This window comes from Nerophis lumbriciformis, linkage group LG11 (assembly GCF_033978685.3).
Source record: "Nerophis lumbriciformis linkage group LG11, RoL_Nlum_v2.1, whole genome shotgun sequence".
NCBI lineage: Eukaryota > Metazoa > Chordata > Actinopteri > Syngnathiformes > Syngnathidae > Nerophis > Nerophis lumbriciformis.
The window spans coordinates 9,390,249-9,409,402 of record NC_084558.2 but is presented as its reverse complement, the minus strand read 5'-3'; the positions used below and the strand labels follow the sequence as shown (position 1 = coordinate 9,409,402).

At 38.6% G+C, this 19,154-nt stretch overlaps 1 protein-coding gene across 1 annotated transcript; it reads left to right on the top strand.

Annotated features, from left to right (window-relative positions):
* Positions 1 to 297: 297 nt before the first annotated feature.
* On the top strand, positions 298 to 13,568 carry nptx2b (neuronal pentraxin IIb). Its single transcript, XM_061967446.2, has 5 exons — positions 298 to 990; positions 2,695 to 2,914; positions 8,635 to 8,879; positions 8,951 to 9,130; positions 12,596 to 13,568. The coding sequence occupies exons 1-5, from the start codon at positions 547 to 549 to the stop codon at positions 12,824 to 12,826; spliced, it is 1,320 nt and encodes a 439-aa protein (XP_061823430.1). The 5' UTR covers positions 298 to 546; the 3' UTR covers positions 12,827 to 13,568.
* The last annotated feature ends 5,586 nt before the right edge of the window (positions 13,569 to 19,154 follow it).

The following is a 19,154-nucleotide window of genomic DNA, read 5'->3' as shown; positions in this document are numbered from 1 at the left end:
CTGAGATAGGCTCAAGCACCCCCCGCGACCCCAAAAGGGACAGGCGGTCGAAAATGGATGGATGGATAGGTGAAATTAGATAATCTCCCACGGCACACCGGACTAGTTGAAAAACACTACCTTAATTAACTTCCCAAACAGATAAATAAATGTGTCACCCAGCTGGCTCCTGACGTCATCCTACTACAGCCAATCGTGGGCGCTAGGTAGACACCTTTTTTTTTTTTTTTTTTTTTTTTTTTTTTTTTTGGTAATCCTCTTTCCCTAAAGAGGAAGAGTCAGATCAGCGCCACACTTCACTCTGTTTGCGCCAGGAATAGTTCTGCTAACGAGCCATATTAAGCGGGTTTACGCAGACAGGACTCAGCCGTGAACGGATTTTCTGTATGCTATCAACATGTTTTATTCCAAAATGTAGGCACATTGTTTCATCGATCAAGTTGTTGTGGCAAATGCGCGCGTAAATCCGCATTTGGGTGTTTTACGCACAGACTTGTGTGTGTGTGTGTGTTTTTTTTCTTCACTTTTCTCTCAACTTTAGCAGACATGTTTTCATTTGTTTATGCCTTTTTAATTTTCTGCGCCCTGGGCTGCCGGCAGCAGGCGAGCAGCCAAGCGGACGACGGTAAACGGTACATTTGCCGTGCGGTGCCGCTCATCGGCGACGCCACCAGCTGCCCGGTGACCTTGTTACCTGAAGCCAACGCCGGTGGGCAGGAAGAAGAGCTGCGTAACACCGTCATGCAGCTACGGGATACCATTCTGCAGCAGAAAGCAACCATTTCCAAACAGATAGGCACCATCAACGAGCTGACCACCAAACTATCCCTGTGCGCCTCCACAAGTGATGATCGCAAGTACGAGAAGGGGGCTTCTTGGGGTAAAGAGAAACAAAACACCATGGGAGATGTCCCCAGAGATCCAAATGACACTATTGAGAATCTTGGCAAAACCATGCAAGGACTCAAGGATCGGTTGGAGAACTTGGAGGTAAGACGCAAATGCGTAAAATCCATGTTTTAATGCATTTTGACTCGCATTTAAACTGTGGGTTTAGGTTGAGTATACATCATATACATAAGGCACAGGGCCGACCCTGGCTAAATTGGGGCCCAATACAGAATTATTTTTTAAGCCCACCATTACAAAACAATTTCACATGTGAAATTATTTTTATACTTTTTAAATCAAACTGGAACCTAATTTAATTCGTACTAAAATTCCATATTTTTTTGTGCAAAACAATGAAAATGTAACATAATTAAAACAAAGTGACATTTGGCTGGAGCAGACGGAGCAGGAAGAGGCTGGGAATATGTTTGCTGTCAAATTTCATATGAAGTACCCTGTCATTCAATAATTGACATTGTATATGTGCCCCCATGGATTGTGGGGCCCTATGTATGCACAGCACATGACCTCTGTTATATCACATCTTTAAAAGATTGTGTGTGATCATATTATTATTATTATTATTATTATAGTGGAAATTTGCAGTTTACAGTATACAGTACCAAATATAACACCGCAAACCACGCTAGTAATTCAATGACTCGATTAATATCTCTTGGACTGTTTATTTACAACCGCTTAGGTATACAGTTGTTTGACAAAAAATAAACATGGCAATAAAATGAATTATTTGACCATTTAAACTGTCCCCAAATTAAAATAAGAGGAGATTGTTATTTGTTAGTGTGTGTGTGTGTGTGTGTGTGTGTGTATATGTATATATATATATATATATATATATATATATATATATATATATATATATTATATATATTTATTTATTTATATATATGTATATTTAAATAAATATTGTATATAATATATAGATGTGTATATATATATATATATATATATATAAATACATTTAAAACTATATATATATATATATATATATATATATATACATATATATATAGTTTTATATATATATATATATATATATATATATATATGAACTATTTTTTTAATTTTTATATAATAATTATGATTATATCTGGCTAAAATAACCAGTAAAACATTTAGTAAAAATGAAAAAAATAATAAACACATAAACACTGCCAGTCAAATCAATCAAAATGGTGGCAACACTGTAAACATTTTTTTTTATTGTAAATTCACACTAAATTGCTGGCTAATAATTGCACTACTTTAACAGTAGATTTTCAGTAATTTACAGTAAAATAGTTTTAGCAATTTGTTTAATCATTAGAGAGGATAATGATTACAGTATTTTACAGTGAAATAACAGTTAATTGCTAAATAAATATAAGGGTTTTGTCATTTGTACAGTCATTTGTTTTAATGTTAGAATATATTTGGATTACAACAGTGTAAATAAATTGGCAAGATTACATTAAAGTGAAACATGTCAAAATAAAACATAATAAAAATAATATATTGAAGTAAAATTGGTCCCATCCATTCACTTCTCCTGAAAACACTTTAATTTAAACACAGTTTAGTTAAAACTATATCATTGTTTAAGCCATAAACAATCATTATGAAAACCCATGTCTAGTGTAAAAATCGTAGTGTATGTCGTCCTCTTCTATAAATTCTAGCATTTGTAAGCCAGTCAGCCATGCGTGCAGAACCCCGCTGTGAAGTCAAAAGCACCGTGCAGCTCTCCCGCTGTCCACTGTCCGTGATCACCTGTGTCCACTTCCTGCTTATTCACATTAGCAACAGCAGATGCGGGCCAACATATCCGGCGCGCCCTTCCCCAGCGAGCTGCGTGACTTGCTGCAGCGTCGCCTGGTCGAGCTGGAGAAACAGCTCCTGAAGAAGGTCAGCAACCTGGAGGCGGAGAAGAGCATGCTCTCCAACGCCACGGCGGCGTACCGGATGAAGACGGAGAGCACGCTCAACGCCCTGGTGGAGAGAATAAGTGAGCTGGAGAAAGGTAAAGTGATAATAGATGTTATGGGTTTACAATTAATAAGTACATGACTGCCCTTCTAGTGGCTTGTCATCATTAGTGTGACGTACCTTCAAAGGCTCTGACACTTGACCTTTCAGCCTGGAAACATGCACTATTAGGCCTCCGAGTGACGTCTTCTATACATTTTTGTCACATGATAACATTGATAGCGCACGAAAAGCTGATCTACTAAACTTGTGCACAGAGAATTGTGGCTCTTCAGTGAGCAAATTGAGAGCACGATCCATTTACTGTGTCTGTCCTCATGAATTCGCAGAATGTATGATGATCATCAGAATGGGCGCAATACTGGAAGGAGAAGATGCAAGTATAATTATCACACGCCGTGTGATTTATCAAGACTAAAACTATTCTGCGGCCGCGGTTTTTTACATTTTTATTTCAGGGGTTATACGTGTGCCTCACAATACAAAGATCCTGGGTTCGATCCTGGGCTCGGGATCTTTCTGTGTGGAGTTTGCATGTTCTCTCAAGTGACTGCGTGGGTTCCCTCCGGGTACTCCGGCTTCCTCCCACCTCCAAAGACATGCACCTGGGGATAGGTTGATTGGCAATAATTGGCCCTAGTGTGTGAATGTGAGTGTGAATGTTGTCTGTCTATCTGTGTTGGCCCTGCGATGAGGTAGCGACTTGTCCAGTGTGTACCCCGCCTTCCGCCCATGTGCAACTGGGATAGGCTCCAGGACCCCCCGCGACACCATAAGGGATAAGCAGGAGATAATGGATGAATGGATGTCTAGAAAGGACGAGCAAATTGGCAGTTTTTCTGTCAGACAGTGGACAGGACAGGACAGACACTGTCTGTCCTCATGGATACGCAGAATATATGATGATCATCAGAATGGGTGCAATACTGGAAGGAGAAGATGCAAATATAATTATCACAAGCAGTGTGATTTATCAAGACTAAAACTATTCTGCGGCCGCTGTTTTTTGTTGTTGTTTTTTTCATATGTCTAGAAAGGGGGCAGCACGGTAGAACAGGGGTTATTACGTGTGCCTCACAATACAAAGGTCCTGAAATAGCTGTGAGAAAAGGAGGCGATCGCGCTACAGCTCCGTCCTATGTATGCTTGTCAACATATATGGCTGTCAAAAGTAAAACTATTGAACATTTTACCTATTCAACACTATAGTTTTAAAGCTGTTGGATGACTTACTGGGGAACTGCACTTTTTTGGAATTTTTGTTAGAGTTCACAATCATTATGAGAGACAAGAAAACATCGGCCTTTTTTTTTTTTTTCAAGATTTTAAAGATGATTAGAAAAAAACACGCTTGGAAAATGCAGCTAATGGGAGTCACCATTGTAGCCTTGAAAGCCCCCTAAAACTTCCGAACCCTCCATAGACGTTTTACATACACTTTGCAAGTCTATATATAATGTAATTACAGACACATTCATAACAATATTTCCCGTATTTTGGTCATTTTAGGCAGTTTCCTCTGCGCATTTGTTTCCGTTTCAATAGCAGCACACCTCTGACTTCCGGCAACAAATGTGTGTTCCTACTTCCGGAATCAAATGCGAGTATTTTTTTCTAATCACGGCAGATTTGGTAACAGACAACGAAGACGACTATTTTAGGACAAATGAGGATTCACAACTTTATTATCTTTTTGAATATACGGAAGATGAACTGCTGCTTATAGAAAGTGAGGTCGGCGTGACTCGAAGCTGCAAAATGTGGAACTTGAAACCAAGCTATTTCACATTGAGTGCTTACCCAAATAAACCGGGAAAAAAGTCCCTGGCCAACTGTCCATCGACTGAGTCACTTTATTATCGATCATGATACAGGCAGCACGTCATGCGTGTTATTACAACTACAGTACATACGCTGTCTGGCTAGCTGCGTACAAACAAAACATGAAATGTGGGCTAATACTTTACAGATACTGAAATAGGATTATTCATGTTTTTCAGTCAGTACAGATAGGTTGTGCATTACAAACTCAAACGTGTTACGTGCTGACGTAGAAGCTAGCTTATCTCTTTCCATAGCTAGCTTTTACGGCTAATACCGAAGCATGCCGATGTGTTACTACACTGGAAAAATTGTTCCTCAGTGTTTTCCAGACACAGTTGAAAATAAAATTCAGATTCACCCGGTCACATTATTAGGTAAACCTGCACATTCTAGGATCAATACAAACTTCAGAGCTGCATAGTTTTTAGCAGCTGAGTGCCTATAAAAAGGGCTCAAAGAAAAAAACCCGACAAGGTGGAAAGAAAGCAAAGTGCCCAAAGAAGGCGAGAGAGAGGTTTTGCTATCATAGCACGACATTAATGATGCAACATTACAAGAAAGGATCCTGCATATTTAAGTGCAGTAAACTAGCAAGAAACAAGGTAAAGGTCTATTTTGGTAGGTAACGTCATAAATGTTTGACTTGCATAACAAATGTTTTATTCAAACACTTGTGAACACATGTTAGTGTCTACAGTTTGTTTGTTAATGCTAAGAGTCGCTTGTCCAAAATTCAAACACAACTTGTCCATTTAATTAATTTAACTTTATTCTGTGTACTAACAAAACATGAAATGTGGGCTATTTAATTTAATTTAGTTAACTTTAACTTTAATACCTTTTCAAATGTGTTTAATTATTAAATACCTTGGCAGCCAGATTAGCATACTTTATCATAGTATTTTGGTTTAGTTTGGTTCTTTGTCGTTACTTGGTTTTAGGCTCCAAGTGTTTCGTTTTGATATAAGTAATATGATGTGATGCTTCCGTGGTAAAGGGGCAATTTGAGTGTTGTGAGCATTTATTAGAAGAAAGGTCATTAGAAAAATCCTTGTTTATTTTAACTATTTTCCCTAAAAGACGCATTTAGACTAGAAAGTGTGTTTTGTTAGTTTTTTATTTAACATCATTAGGGATGTTCCGATCCGAGTGTTATGCTGCCAATTCCCATACCGATCATCCATGAGTGAGAACAGCCGATACCAATACCAATCACTGACTGTAAAATGTTCAGTTTATTTATGATGAGTGCTATTCACAGTTTAAAAATATCAATCAATCAATCAATGTTTATAGCCCTAAATCACAAGTGTCTCAAAGGGCTGCACAAGCCACAATGACATCCTCGATTCAGAGCCCACATAAGGGGCAGCACATATTTAAACTAGTTTCTTATTCTCTTTTTTTGAGCAAAATAAAGTCAATAATAAACAATAAATAAACAAAAGTAAAAACTATGATCTGCTACTCATTTAAATGATTTGGTGTTTGCCCTCAAAGTCTTCCTGTGTCCAAAGAATTGTTCCCTGAGCTTGTAGACGTTAACAAAAATAACAAAAAATAATTTAGAAGAAATAAAAATATCGACATAATCACTGTAGTATCACTCACTGACGGTTTGTACCGTAGGCATCGACACTAAGCACTTATTTTTTGTTGTTGTTCTAGTGAAAATGAACGGTACCTGATAAGGATATTTAAGATAATAAATAAATAAATAATAAATGGGTTATACTTGTATAGCGCTTTTCTACCTTCAAGGTACTCAAAGCGCTTTGACACTATTTACACATTTACCCATTCACACACTGATGGCGGGAGCTGCCATGCAAGGCGCTAACCAGCAGCCATCAGGAGCAAGGGGTGAAGTGTCTTGCCCAAGGACACAACGGACGTGACTAGGATGGTAGAAGGTGGGGATTGAACCCCAGTAACCAGCAACCCTCCGATTGCTGGCACGGCCACTCTGCCAACTTCGCCACGCCGTCCCTAATAATAAGCAGTGCTGTTTTAAAAATATCAATCAATCAATCAATGTTTATAGCCCTAAATCACAAGTGTCTCAAAGGGCTGCACAAGCCACAATGACATCCTCGATTCAGAGCCCACATAAGGGGCAGCACATATTTAAACTAGTTTCTTATTCTCTTTTTTTGAGCAACACTTGTGATTTAGGGCTATAAACATTGATTGATTGATTGATATTTTTAAAACAGCACTGCTTATTAAATAGTGTCAAAGCGCTTTGAGTACCTTGAAGGTAGAAAAGCGCTATACAAGTATAACCCATTTATTATTTATTTATTTATTATCTTAAATATCCTTATCAGGTACCGTTCATTTTCACTAGAACAACAACAAAAAATAAGTGCTTATTTATTGTTTATTATTGACTTTATTTTGCTCAAAAAAAGAGAATAAGAAACTAGTTTAAATATGTGCTGCCCCTTATGTGCACTTATTTTTTGTTGTTGTTCTAGTGAAAATGAACGGTACCTGATAAGGATATTTAAGATAATAAATAAATAAATAATAAATGGGTTATACTTGTATAGCGCTTTTCTACCTTCAAGGTACTCAAAGCGCTTTGACACTATTTACACACTTACCCATTCACACACTGATGGCGGGAACTGCCATGCAAGGCGCTAACCAGCAGCCATCAGGAGCAAGGGGTGAAGTGTCTTGCCCAAGGACACAACGGACGTGACTAGGATGGTAGAAGGTGGGGATTGAACCCCAGTAACCAGCAACCCTCCGATTGCTGGCACGGCCACTCTGCCAACTTCGCCACGCCGTCCCTAATAATAAGCAGTGCTCTTTTAATGTGTTAACCGTGTCAAAAAAAAAAAAAGATTTTCAGTTTAATCGAGATTCTTATTTGTAACGATTCTTAATCGATTCTAAAACTTTAAAAAAATGGATTTAATTGTTTTTTTGTTTTTTTTTCAAACTGTCCTGTCCAGCCACTCAGGCAAATCATATTGTTGATGTAGATGCCTATATTTGATCTACAGATTTACTTTGGAAAAGAGAAGTGTTGCATGCTTCTCTTGTTGCCTTATTTGTGTTTGACTTTATTCAATGTTTGGCAAGCATTACATTAAACAAAACCAGTTTTCTTTTAAGTTATATAGAAATTGATCAGAGCTGTTTATCTGTTTTATGGAGGAATGTAGGTAATCATAGAACTGGCATCCAATGTTAACAAAAAAGTATAGATTTTGAATCGAATGTTTTGAATGGAGAATCAATTCTGAATCGAATCGTTACCCCAAGAATCGAATCGCATAGTGCCCAAAGATTCACAGCCGGAGTGTTAACCCATGTTAATAATAATAACTTAGCGTAGTGACTCTACACTATGTTTGGACACATAATTACTGTAGCTGATAGCCGCTTGTCAGCCGGGGGACTAAAAATAGAGCCTAAGCCAGAGAGGATCTGCATTTGAGATCAGCATTAAAAGTCATTAATCGACCAGAGCAATCACATATTCCTTCAGAAAAATCCGCCGATACTGTATTTATTATTGTGTGGTGGACAGTCAAAAAAAGGTTGGGCATCGCTGCTTTAGATGCACCAATACTTTTGAAAGGTGCATACTGTAACTTGGATTTATATTCGAGCATAATTGTACATTAAGGGATGAACTCCTATTTTACCCCAATTTCTTTCAGTGTACAAAGACAGACTATGGGATTTTCGTAATTTAATTCGTCATTTGTCCAACAGTTTTTATAATATACCGGAAAAATCATGCATTTCTTTTGATTTCTTCTACATCTGTGAGCATAGTTAAGGTTGATACCTGGGGTGGAAACAAAAAATAATTAAAAACACATGCAATTTGATCATGTGTATTAGTTACATGTATCCTATCTCACAATGCACGTCATCCCTCGTCTTTTCTCTTTTCTGCATGGACAGGAGGTGAAGACTTTAAGTCCCCCGAGCAGTTCAAACTCTCCCTCCCCCAGCGTACAAACTACTTGTATGGCCGCATCACCAAGAGCCTCCCTGAGATGTACGCATTCACGCTCTGCATGTGGATCAAATCCAGCGCCAGCCCAGGCATAGGGACACCATTTTCCTACGGTGTTCCCGGACAAGCCAATGAGATCGTACTGATCGAATGGGGAAATAACCCGATTGAGCTGCTCATCAACGATAAGGTATATAGTCGTCATCGTTGCTGCCTGTCATAGTGTGTTGCTAATTAAATTCTCTACGTCGGATGGACAAGGTTGCCCAGCTGCCTTTGGAGGTACGCGACGGAAGGTGGCATCACATCTGCATCTGCTGGACCACAAGGGATGGCCAATGGGAGGCTTACCAAGATGGGGGAAAACAAGGGACAGGAGATAACCTGGCGGCATGGCACCCTATCAAACCAGGAGGGGTGATCATCCTGGGACAGGAGCAGGTTTGTTCTGCACACACATTTTACATAAAATTATGAACTGAAACCAGAGCTTAGAGAGCTCATAATGATAATAAATAGTCTGTCTTTAAATGCTATTGACAGAGTAAATAATGTAAGGAAAGTTTTAATGAAATGATGACATTTGGGTACATGTAGGTAGATAGACAGTGTATATAATTTATAGAATCTTTAATAATCATATATATATTTCAATGCAGAATGGAGCAATAGTAATAGTACAGTATAGTTTGTATGTATGAGATGAAATGGATAATAAGACTCAGTTTTGACACTGTCAACGAAGCATTTGATCAAATTAATTGACTTGCATATTATTGTTTTTGCAGTTTGGTGTGTATAATACAGTTGAATTCATATCAAAAATGAACACAATGCTGATTTTTGGTTCATTTTTGTATACAACACAACAGTGCACGTTAGATGCCATTGTCTTACCTATTGTTGTTTGTATATACTATATAGCAGAAGTGTCCAAACTTTATATACAGAAAAAAAAACTAATTGTGGGAGTAACTTTATACATTTTGCACACTAAAGATACAAAGTATGTTGATCAACATATGATAACCTAAATCTCACCGGTGTCAAACTTAAGGCCTGTGTGTCAATAGGGCATTTCGTCATTTTTGCTAAATGTGTTTCAAATTTGACAGAAAAAAATTTAACTGCATGCAACTGCAGTTCTTAACTCGATATTATTTAATGCTAAAAGCTATTCCAAGCATTTGTCATTAAAGCTATTTTTTAAAATTAATTCTACAATAGTTGAACCTTAATATCTGCTTGTCACCTTGACTTATGGTTGCAAAGCAATATATATACTTATTAGGACTAGATAGTAGGATCCCTTTAAGAAATCAGCATGACATTGTCGATTGAGAGTTTCTCTCAACTGCTATTGGATTAAGGGATGACCACCTGTTGCCTCCAATACGAACCATCTTCAGTTGTGCTCCCCAGTTTCATTGGGTGTTTCAGTCTTTTTTTACAATACACCCTCACCCAAGGCTGGACCACCACTTTCTGATCAGGCTTTGCTGCGTGTCACACCAGGGGCTCCACATGGTCACTTATACCTTCCTCTTCCGCCACAGCCAGTGACTGCTTCATTCAGCTGTAACTGTAAGCTTTTTTGACGGTTTTCCACTGGGCTTGTCCTTGGATTTCAACCTCTTTTAGTAGGTTTGCGGTGGAACTAGCTACAAAGCCGTTGCAACCAACATCAACTGGACGCATGTAGACCTTCCAGCCTTGGTGCTTAGCTTCAGTAGCTAGATTTGAATATCTCAGCCTTTTCCTTTCAAATGCCTCATCAATGGCTTCCTACCAAGGGACTGTCAGCACCACGATGAAGATGCATCAGCAGAATTTAGACCAGAGGACTAAGTCTGGGCGCGGATAAAAGATACTGATTACCAGATGGTAGTCAGGACTTTTAGGGCCATGGCGTTGGCAGTTACCCTTTTGCTCTCCAGTGCAGCAGCCAGGCACTTGCAGCACTTGGTGACGGCAGCAGGTGTATCTGTCTTGGATAAGTCTGGTCTTGCAACTCACCAAGAAGTGTTTGAGGGTTGCTGTGGCAAGTCATTGGAGACAGGCTGAATCTTCTCCAAACCAAATATATAGTTTGGTTGGAGAGGGCAGGATGTCATGTGTGGCTCTGATGGTATAACTTAGCAAATAAGACTTCATGTTCCACAGGTGACTCAAGTTATCTTCCTCTTCTACACACCATCCCACCTCATCCAGCGGCCTTGCCTGGCTTGGGACACAGCTCTGGCACACCTGTCTGCTTCATCCTGGTGGCGCAACTCATCAACCACCAATGACCGGCATTCAGCTGTAGTTGCCTTCTGCTATGTAGTTGTTGTTGCTCCCAAACCTAGGTCTCCTCTGCCAGGTAGGACTTGGCCCATTATGTCCGGGTGTCTTAGGGTGGGCTTTGCCTGTATCTGTGCAACACTGCTGGTCCTGGCCTCCACTTCCTCCCTGTGGCTAAAGTGGGAGTAGCATCTCTGACAAGAAGATCTCGGGATTCCGTCAGGGTCATTTTAAGCCTTGTTATAGAACATTTGTACTGCTCCACCAGGCTCCGACCCACCTCCTCACCTGCAATTTCTTCAGCCGATTGGCATGGGATTGGGTGACTTCATGGATGGAAACTGGCCACATGAGGCGAGGCAAGAGTCCGAACTGAAAGCACCAGAGCTTCACCTTCTCAGGAAGAGCGGTGCCATGGATTCACTTGAGGCCATGAAAAAAGTAGTTCCACTTGTATGGAGTCTCTGAGATCTGAGTTCTTCCACCGACCAAGGTTTATGATCGGCATCTCCAGGATCATTGGTATTGGCTTGTCATTGATGTGGAACCTCATTGATGAGCTGGGCCTTGACAGTGGAGATGCTACTAGATTTGCTGGGTTTAATTTCCATTAGTGCCCATCTAATGTTTACCTGGAGTTTGTTTGGTGCTGTAATATTTGCCATGTCATCAATATATGCCATGGATGGAGGAAGCTGCAGCCCACACTTCAGGCGTTCCCCTTCAGCTACCCATTGGGATGCTTGAATTATTAACTCCATTCCTATGGTGAAGGCCACACCATACTACTACAGGATATGTGAACAAAACATCTACATCTTAGGTTTGTGTAATAACTAGCAAAGCAAATTAGAGTAATATGTAGCCCAACCCCCTTGATTTCATATTATTATCATTCTTCTTTACTAATGCTAGTATTCTTCCGCCAACTAAAATCTTTTTGAAGGCTTTGGTCCACTCAAAAGCTTACCGTATCTTGCAAAAAAAAATTATACACGGAAATCAATAAAACACAAATACAGTAAGACACCCAGATTGTAAGACATTTTGAATTTCAGATCCCATTTTTGGGGATATTCAGGCCAGTTGCATTTTTTTCCTATTTTTTTTGTGTAATTTTCTAAGCTGGAATGTTTTCATTTTGTCTTTAGAATGTGTCGTGGGCCAGTAAAAAATGAGCTTCGGGCCACAAATGGCACTTTGGACACCCCTGTTATACAGTATTGCAATAAAATAAGGACCGGAATCAAGAAAATTATTATATTTTAACAGGCCATCAATGTGAAAAATATTTCATTTTAACACGAGGAACAATGTACTGTTATATTGTTGTTTTATGTGTTTTTGTTATATTATAATATTTTTGTTGTTGTCGCATTACACTTACTGTTCTAATATTTTGGTAAACATTATGTGGTGAGCGACATACAGTATAGTAATGAAAAATATTAAATTGATACACTTCTGACAGTATCAGTCATAAGCATTATTATTTTTCATCTGTAGCTAAATGTGGCCATTGAATGTACATATTTACATAAATATTATTTGTTTCCAAGAAAGCAGCATATTTAATGATTAGTGTTCTGCAATAGCTCATAACAACTAAGCTGTTGTCTCCAGGACGTTGTAGGTGGACGCTTTGATGCTGGACAGGCGTTTGTGGGCGAACTGAGCCAAGTTAACATTTGGGACCGCGTTCTGAAGCCGGCGGAGATCCAGTCTATGGCCAACTGTACGTCGTACACGCCTGGTAATGTGATCTCGTGGGTAGCCAGCAACGTGGAAGTGTTTGGGAGGGGAGCCTTCAAGAGGCCCTTGGAGATGTGTCAGGAGCGCCTGCCTAATACCTAAACACTTATTATAGCCTTTGCCTTTAATTAGCTGCTTTTCCCATGCATTCACCATTTTTGTCTAAGTACTGCGAATGGAAGCTATGTAAAAGAAGCATTTTAAGTGTTGCACGTATAGTGTTGGATGTGCAAATTAGGATTCTGCCACCCTTCCAATCCCTCCCATATCCCGAGAGGCTTTGAGGTGATGATGATGCACTCTATCCCCTCGCAGACGCACAAATACAAACACACGGAGGCTCAGACTGGCTCACAGTTTGCCATTGCGTGCTGTGCAAGAGAGAGTGGGAGGGAAGATTAGCTTTAAAGTCTAGCTAATGTTATGTCTATTGCTTAGCTAGGAAATTGGCTTGGAGCCAAAAACAATCACAACATGTATCCTGACAACTTTAGTCCACTCGTCTACGTTTGCACTTTATCAGAGGAAGAAAATTTTGTATGGACACCAGTGACGCTAATCACAGTGCTTTCTCCCTCCTTGCCTTTTACACATGAACAAATGTGTTTGGTAGCATCATCATTGTAAAACATCTGTACCTGCTATTTGTTGAATATCTTGCAGTGGTTTCCATTAGCTATCAAAGCTATGAATGTATACTTGTAATATGAGTCGTAGTGTCCTGCATTGTTATGTATGGCAGTTTGCCGTATAATCATGTCTGTGGCCTTCATAATGACTGAAGTGCCAACTCTTGTTTTGTAAGTCCCAATATGACATCGCCAATAAGTGTAAAATAAAGAGAGCTGCTAACTAAATTCATGTTTCTTCACTTCAGTGTTGTCCATTAAGAATCTCCCAAGCAGTTTCATTACAGAGTACAGGGGCGTCGAAATGCAGGGGTAAGTGGGGATTAAAGATGTGATATTCAGGAACGAGTCGAGTCCTTTCAAAGGCTCCATCAATTGAACGAAGAGAACCGATCAGCAGTCGCGGGCTGAAAACAACTTTGACTGGAGTTACACTGACTGAAAACCCCCACAAAATGAGCCAGAGACAAAAGAAATGTAGCAACATTTGGATGCACTTTTCTGGTTCATTATTTCATTATGGGTATAATAAGTAGTCAAAGTGCACACAGAGCAGGTGTGATAGTATAGTATAATAGTGTTCACATTTATAGATTGTGCTATTTTTTATTTATATTTTGCATATATTATAAATGCATTATTTTGGCAATATTTTTATTGTGTTGTTAAGATGCTCTTGTGTACCAAATCTGACAGTAAAGTTGATTTGCATAGAGGTAATCTGTAGCCGGTGTAGTTTTCATTGTGCCACAAAACCTTTTATAGATGAGAGAAAATTCAAACAATGATCTCAATGTCAAATTTACAATGAAAATACAACCCAAATAATTAATAGAATAGTATTCACAAAAAAAGTATAAATGGATACATTGCTACGAGTCATTATTTCCTTGATAAAAACTAGTAACTTCTTAGTAAATCAGAAGCTACTCAGAAATCACTGGCTTTTAATGGTCAAAGGTATAGATGTGTGCGTCCAGGTTAAAGGAAACGGCAGGCTGTCTTCTTCTAATAGATTTATTACAATCTTTGGCAAGCTAGGTAATATTTGCTGTGGTCTGGAACAACATGGCACACAAACAACTATCTGAAATGCAGCCACTATTACATACAGATAATGTGTCATGAAACATGCAAAACTAAATTATACACAAAGAGGATAAAAGTAAAGGATATTAAATGAGCTCAAATATACCTACAAATGAGGCACAATGATGCAATATGTACATACAGTAAATAGCATGTCAGCATTGATTAACTTGCAGTTATGCAGTGACCAAATATGCCTGGTTAGCACTCCAACAAGTCAAAAACATAAACTAAGAGCACCTTTGTGCATTCACGCACAGCATAAAACCTTTGGTGGACAAAATGAGACAAAGAAGCAGTGGAAGATTTTACATGTAAACAAACTGTTGCGTTTGTTTGTATTTTCCCCCCATCTTTTTACATTTTTAATACTTTTTAAAATATGCTCCAGGGTGCCACTAGGGCGGCACTAAAGAGCCGAATAGGGGTGGCTGACCTCCGATTTAATTATTTGGCACACACATCCACACATACACACACACTCATAAAAGTGTAGAGTCACCTGTTGTCTTGTTACTGGTAACTGTCAGGTACTATAAGGGACCTGGCCGTGACATAAGTAGTACATAACGCAGGTTGAGCAGGATCTTTTATTTTAGCTGGCTTGAAGACAAAAACAGGTGGCGTGGGTGGCATTAGCAACGCTTAACGCAGGAGAGGCCACAAGGTCACTGGTGACATGGCAGACACTCATCCTCTGACTCTTTCCAACGACAAAGCCCTGAAACACCTCAGATGAGTTGTCTTTTAGATCTAAAAAAGTATGGCATACCCTTTAAGCAATTTAAAATTTTATTTTAACTGTTGTTGATATGCTGGCTTCTAATAGAAGATCACTTTGTTATGTTACAGCCTTATTCCAAAATCGAATAAATTCATTTTTGTTCTCAAAATTCTACAGACAATAACCCACAATGACAATTTAAAAAGTGTTTTCTTTTTTTAATTTTGCAAATTCATTCAAAATAAAAAAAAAATCACATAGATAGATAGATAGATAGTACTTTATTGATTCCTTCAGGAGAGTTCCTTCAGGAAAATTAAAATTCCAGCAGCAGTGTACAGAATTGAGATTTAACTTAAAAAGTAAAAAGTAAATAATGGGGGTATAAATGGAAACAAAATAGAAAAATATTACAATAAGAATAAAAATAAAAAGCAACAATGAGAATAAAAATATAACAGTAAAATAAGAATATAACAAGAGATTACATGTACGTATGTATGTACATACGTTTTTACAGCCTCTGCTCAATACTTTGTTGATGCACCTTTGGCAGAAATTACAGCCTCAAGTACAGTATTTTTGAATATGATGCCACAAGCTTGGTAAACCTATCAAATTTGTAAAATAAAAATAAAAATAAAAAAACCTGTTCACATTGTCATTATGATGTGTTGTCTGTAGAATTTTGAGGGCAAAATGTAATTTATTCCAAGTTGGAATAAGGCTGTAACATAACATAACGGATGCACTGTATGTTAGTGGTACCCAGAATCCAAGGTACAAAAGTATGTTAGCAGACCAGCCAGGATGCCTCTCCTGTTGTGTTAGCTTAGCGTTACTAATAATCAGTATTTATTTCACTACAATTCTGACATTTTATCTTCTCACACTGCTTTTAATCCATCTGAGTGTCTGTTTTTACCTGAGGAAACGTTGGACAGTTTTGTCCTGGTTAATGCTGAGATGCTTGACAGGGTTTTTTTCTACAATAAAACCCACCACGTGTCTTTTAGATTCAATTACAAACGTACAACCAATTTTTTTAGAATATTTTAAAGTTCTTTGAGAGAGGAGATTTTAAACATCTTAAATTGCTCACTTCAAACGGGGGTCTTTCCTGCTGCTTTTAAAAAAAACGGTGGTGAGGCTCCAGCTAAAGAAAAACAATTTAGATGCTGACAATTTTAATAATTACAGACCAGTATCAAACTTACCATTTTTAAGTAAAATTTTAGAAAAACTTGTTTTTAAAAAATTATATGATTTTTTAAATAATTGCAATATTTTAGAGAAGTGGAACATATTGCCGGAGAACCTCAGGGCTGTGGAGAACCTTCATGTTTTTAAGAGCAGGTTTAATACCCACCTTATAGATTGGGCTTTTACCTGATATTAATTATTTTATTGAAGTCATTTGTATTTTACTTTTTATCCTATTAGTTATGCAAGATTTTATTTAGTTATATTTATTTACTATTTATTTACTGTATATTAAAAAAAAATTCTATCAATCTTCATATTTCTCAGTTGTATTTTATTCTTTATCTCCACTCATGATTCTTACTATTTTACAAGTTGTATTATTTTTATTTTCCAACGTTCCTCAGATGAGCCATCTGCCTCAGGGGTTATCGGCCTTACTTGTGGGGGAGCTTTGTGTCATCGTCCTGGTGGCCTTGGTCTGATGACCTCCTGGTGCAGATGGCTCCTGTGATAGTGTTTACTCACATGGCTCCTCTGTACTCAGCCATGCAATCATTTGTCCTTATAGTTGCATACTGTATGTGTGTATGTTGTGTGTGTGTGTGTGTGTGTTTGTGTTTGGTATCTGTGTCCGTGCGTGCGTATGTGATAATGGGGGATATGTAATGTAATGTTTGTCTGATCTTGAATGGGATTGTGCTGAAAATCTTAATTTCCCCTCTGGGATTATTAAAGTATTTCTGATTCTGATTCTGATGGACCATCGGGGTATTGTTTTTAACTTTGTAAAGCACTTTGCGTTGCATTTCTTTAATGTATGAAAAGCGCTTTATAAATAAAGTTTGATCGATTGATTGATTGATTGATCTATCTATCTATGAAAGCTGAACAAAGGATACAGATGTTGAACATAAATATGTTAGCATACTTCTAAAGCTGCACATTCTTTCTTCTTCTGGTGTTAGCTTGGCACAGACCCAACAACAATCTTCGCCGTCTGGCGCCCCTCTAGTGGTAAGAGTGACATATAACAACCATTACAGTTATTATGTCCACATTCTAACATGTTTCTATTTAAAAAAAAAAAAAAAACTTTTTTCAATTCATAGGAACAAAAACAAGATTCTAAATGAAACTTAAACGGTATATTCTAGGGCAGCACGGTGGTACAGGGGTTAGTGCATGTGCCTCACAATACGAAGGTCCTGCGTAGTCCTGAGTTCAATCCCGGGCTCGGGATCTTTCTGTGTGGAGTTTGCATGTTCTCCCTGTGACTGCGTGGGTTCCCTCCGGGTACTCCGGCTTCCTCCCACCGCCAAAAACATGTACCTGGGGATAGGTTGATTGGCAACACTAAAAAATTGTCCCTAGTGTGTGAATGTGAGTGTGAATGTTGTCTATCTGTGTTGGCCCTGCGATGAGGTGGCGACTTGTCCAGGGTGTACCCCGCCTTCCGCCCGAATGCAGCTGAGATAGGCTCCAGCACCCCCCGCGACCCCAAAGGGGACAAGCGGTAGAAAATGGATGGGGATGGATGGTATCTTCTAAAATAGGTACACTGTAGTATAGTACCGCGATAGTAATGAATCATATTTGGTACTATACCGCCTCTGAAAAGTCCCTGGACACATGAAGACTTTGAATATGACCAATGTATGATCCTGTAATGACTTGATATCGGATTGATACCCAAATTTGTGGAATCATCCAAAACTAATGTAAAGTATCAAACAACAGAAGAATAAGTGATTATTACATTTTAACAGAAGTGTAGACAGAACATGTTAAAAGAGAAAGTAAGCAGACATTAACAGTAAATGCACAAGTAGATTAATAATTCATTTTCTACCACTTGTCCTTAATAATTTTGACAAAATAATAGAATGGAAAATGACACAATATGTTACTGCATAGTCAGCAGCTAAATTAGGAGCCTTTGTTTGTTTACTTACTACTAAAAGACAAGTTGTCTTGTATGTTCACTATTTTATTTAAGGACAAACTTGCAATAAGAAACATATGTTTAATGTACCCTAAGATTTTTTGTTAAAATAAAGCCAACAATGCAATTTTTTTATGGTCCCCTTTATTTAGTTAAAGTACCAATGATTGTCACACACACACTAGGTGTGGTGAAATGTGTCCTCTGCATTTGACCCATCCCCTTGTTCACCCCCTGGGAGATGAGGAGAGCAGCGAGCAGCAGCGGTGGCGGCGCTCGGGAATAATTTTTGGTGATTTAACCCCCAATTCCAACCCTTGATGCTGAGTGCCCAGCACGGAGGTAATGGGTCCCATTTTTATAGTCTTTGGTATGACTCACAACCTACCGATCTCAGGGCGGACACTCTAACCACAAGGCCACTGAGTAAGGTTTAGAAAAGTACCGACAAGTACCGAAAAGTATCGAAATTATTTTGGTACCGGTACCGGTACCAAAATATTGGTATCGGGACAACACTAGTAGACTGGCAATAAAATGTTTTCTTCTTATTTATATTTTTTTTTACACAAAACATCAAGCAATCGTATCATCTCAGGTTCAAGAAAGGTAAAACGTGTGAGCGCAGTCCGAGGTCAAGGTTGATGGCGGTCGTCACCATAGCAACCACCAGCTCCCCAACTGTGCTTGTGTCAGGACACATTCATTTGGAATGTCACAATTATTAACGCACAGACAACAGACAATCCTTCATCCCAGCTGGCGAGGTGTCCTCAAGTGACATATTATGGCACACACTGTTATACTATATTTAACAAACAAAACATTATTTACGCTCTG

Coding starts and splice junctions, on each gene's coding strand:
- nptx2b (XM_061967446.2), top strand. CDS start 547: ATGTTTTCATTTGTTTATGCCTTTTTAATTTTCTGCGCCCTGGGCTGC. Junction 8,880..8,950: donor AGCTGCTCATCAACGATAAG/GTATATAGTCGT, acceptor CGGATGGACAAG/GTTGCCCAGCTGCCTTTGGA. Junction 9,131..12,595: donor TCATCCTGGGACAGGAGCAG/GTTTGTTCTGCA, acceptor TGTTGTCTCCAG/GACGTTGTAGGTGGACGCTT.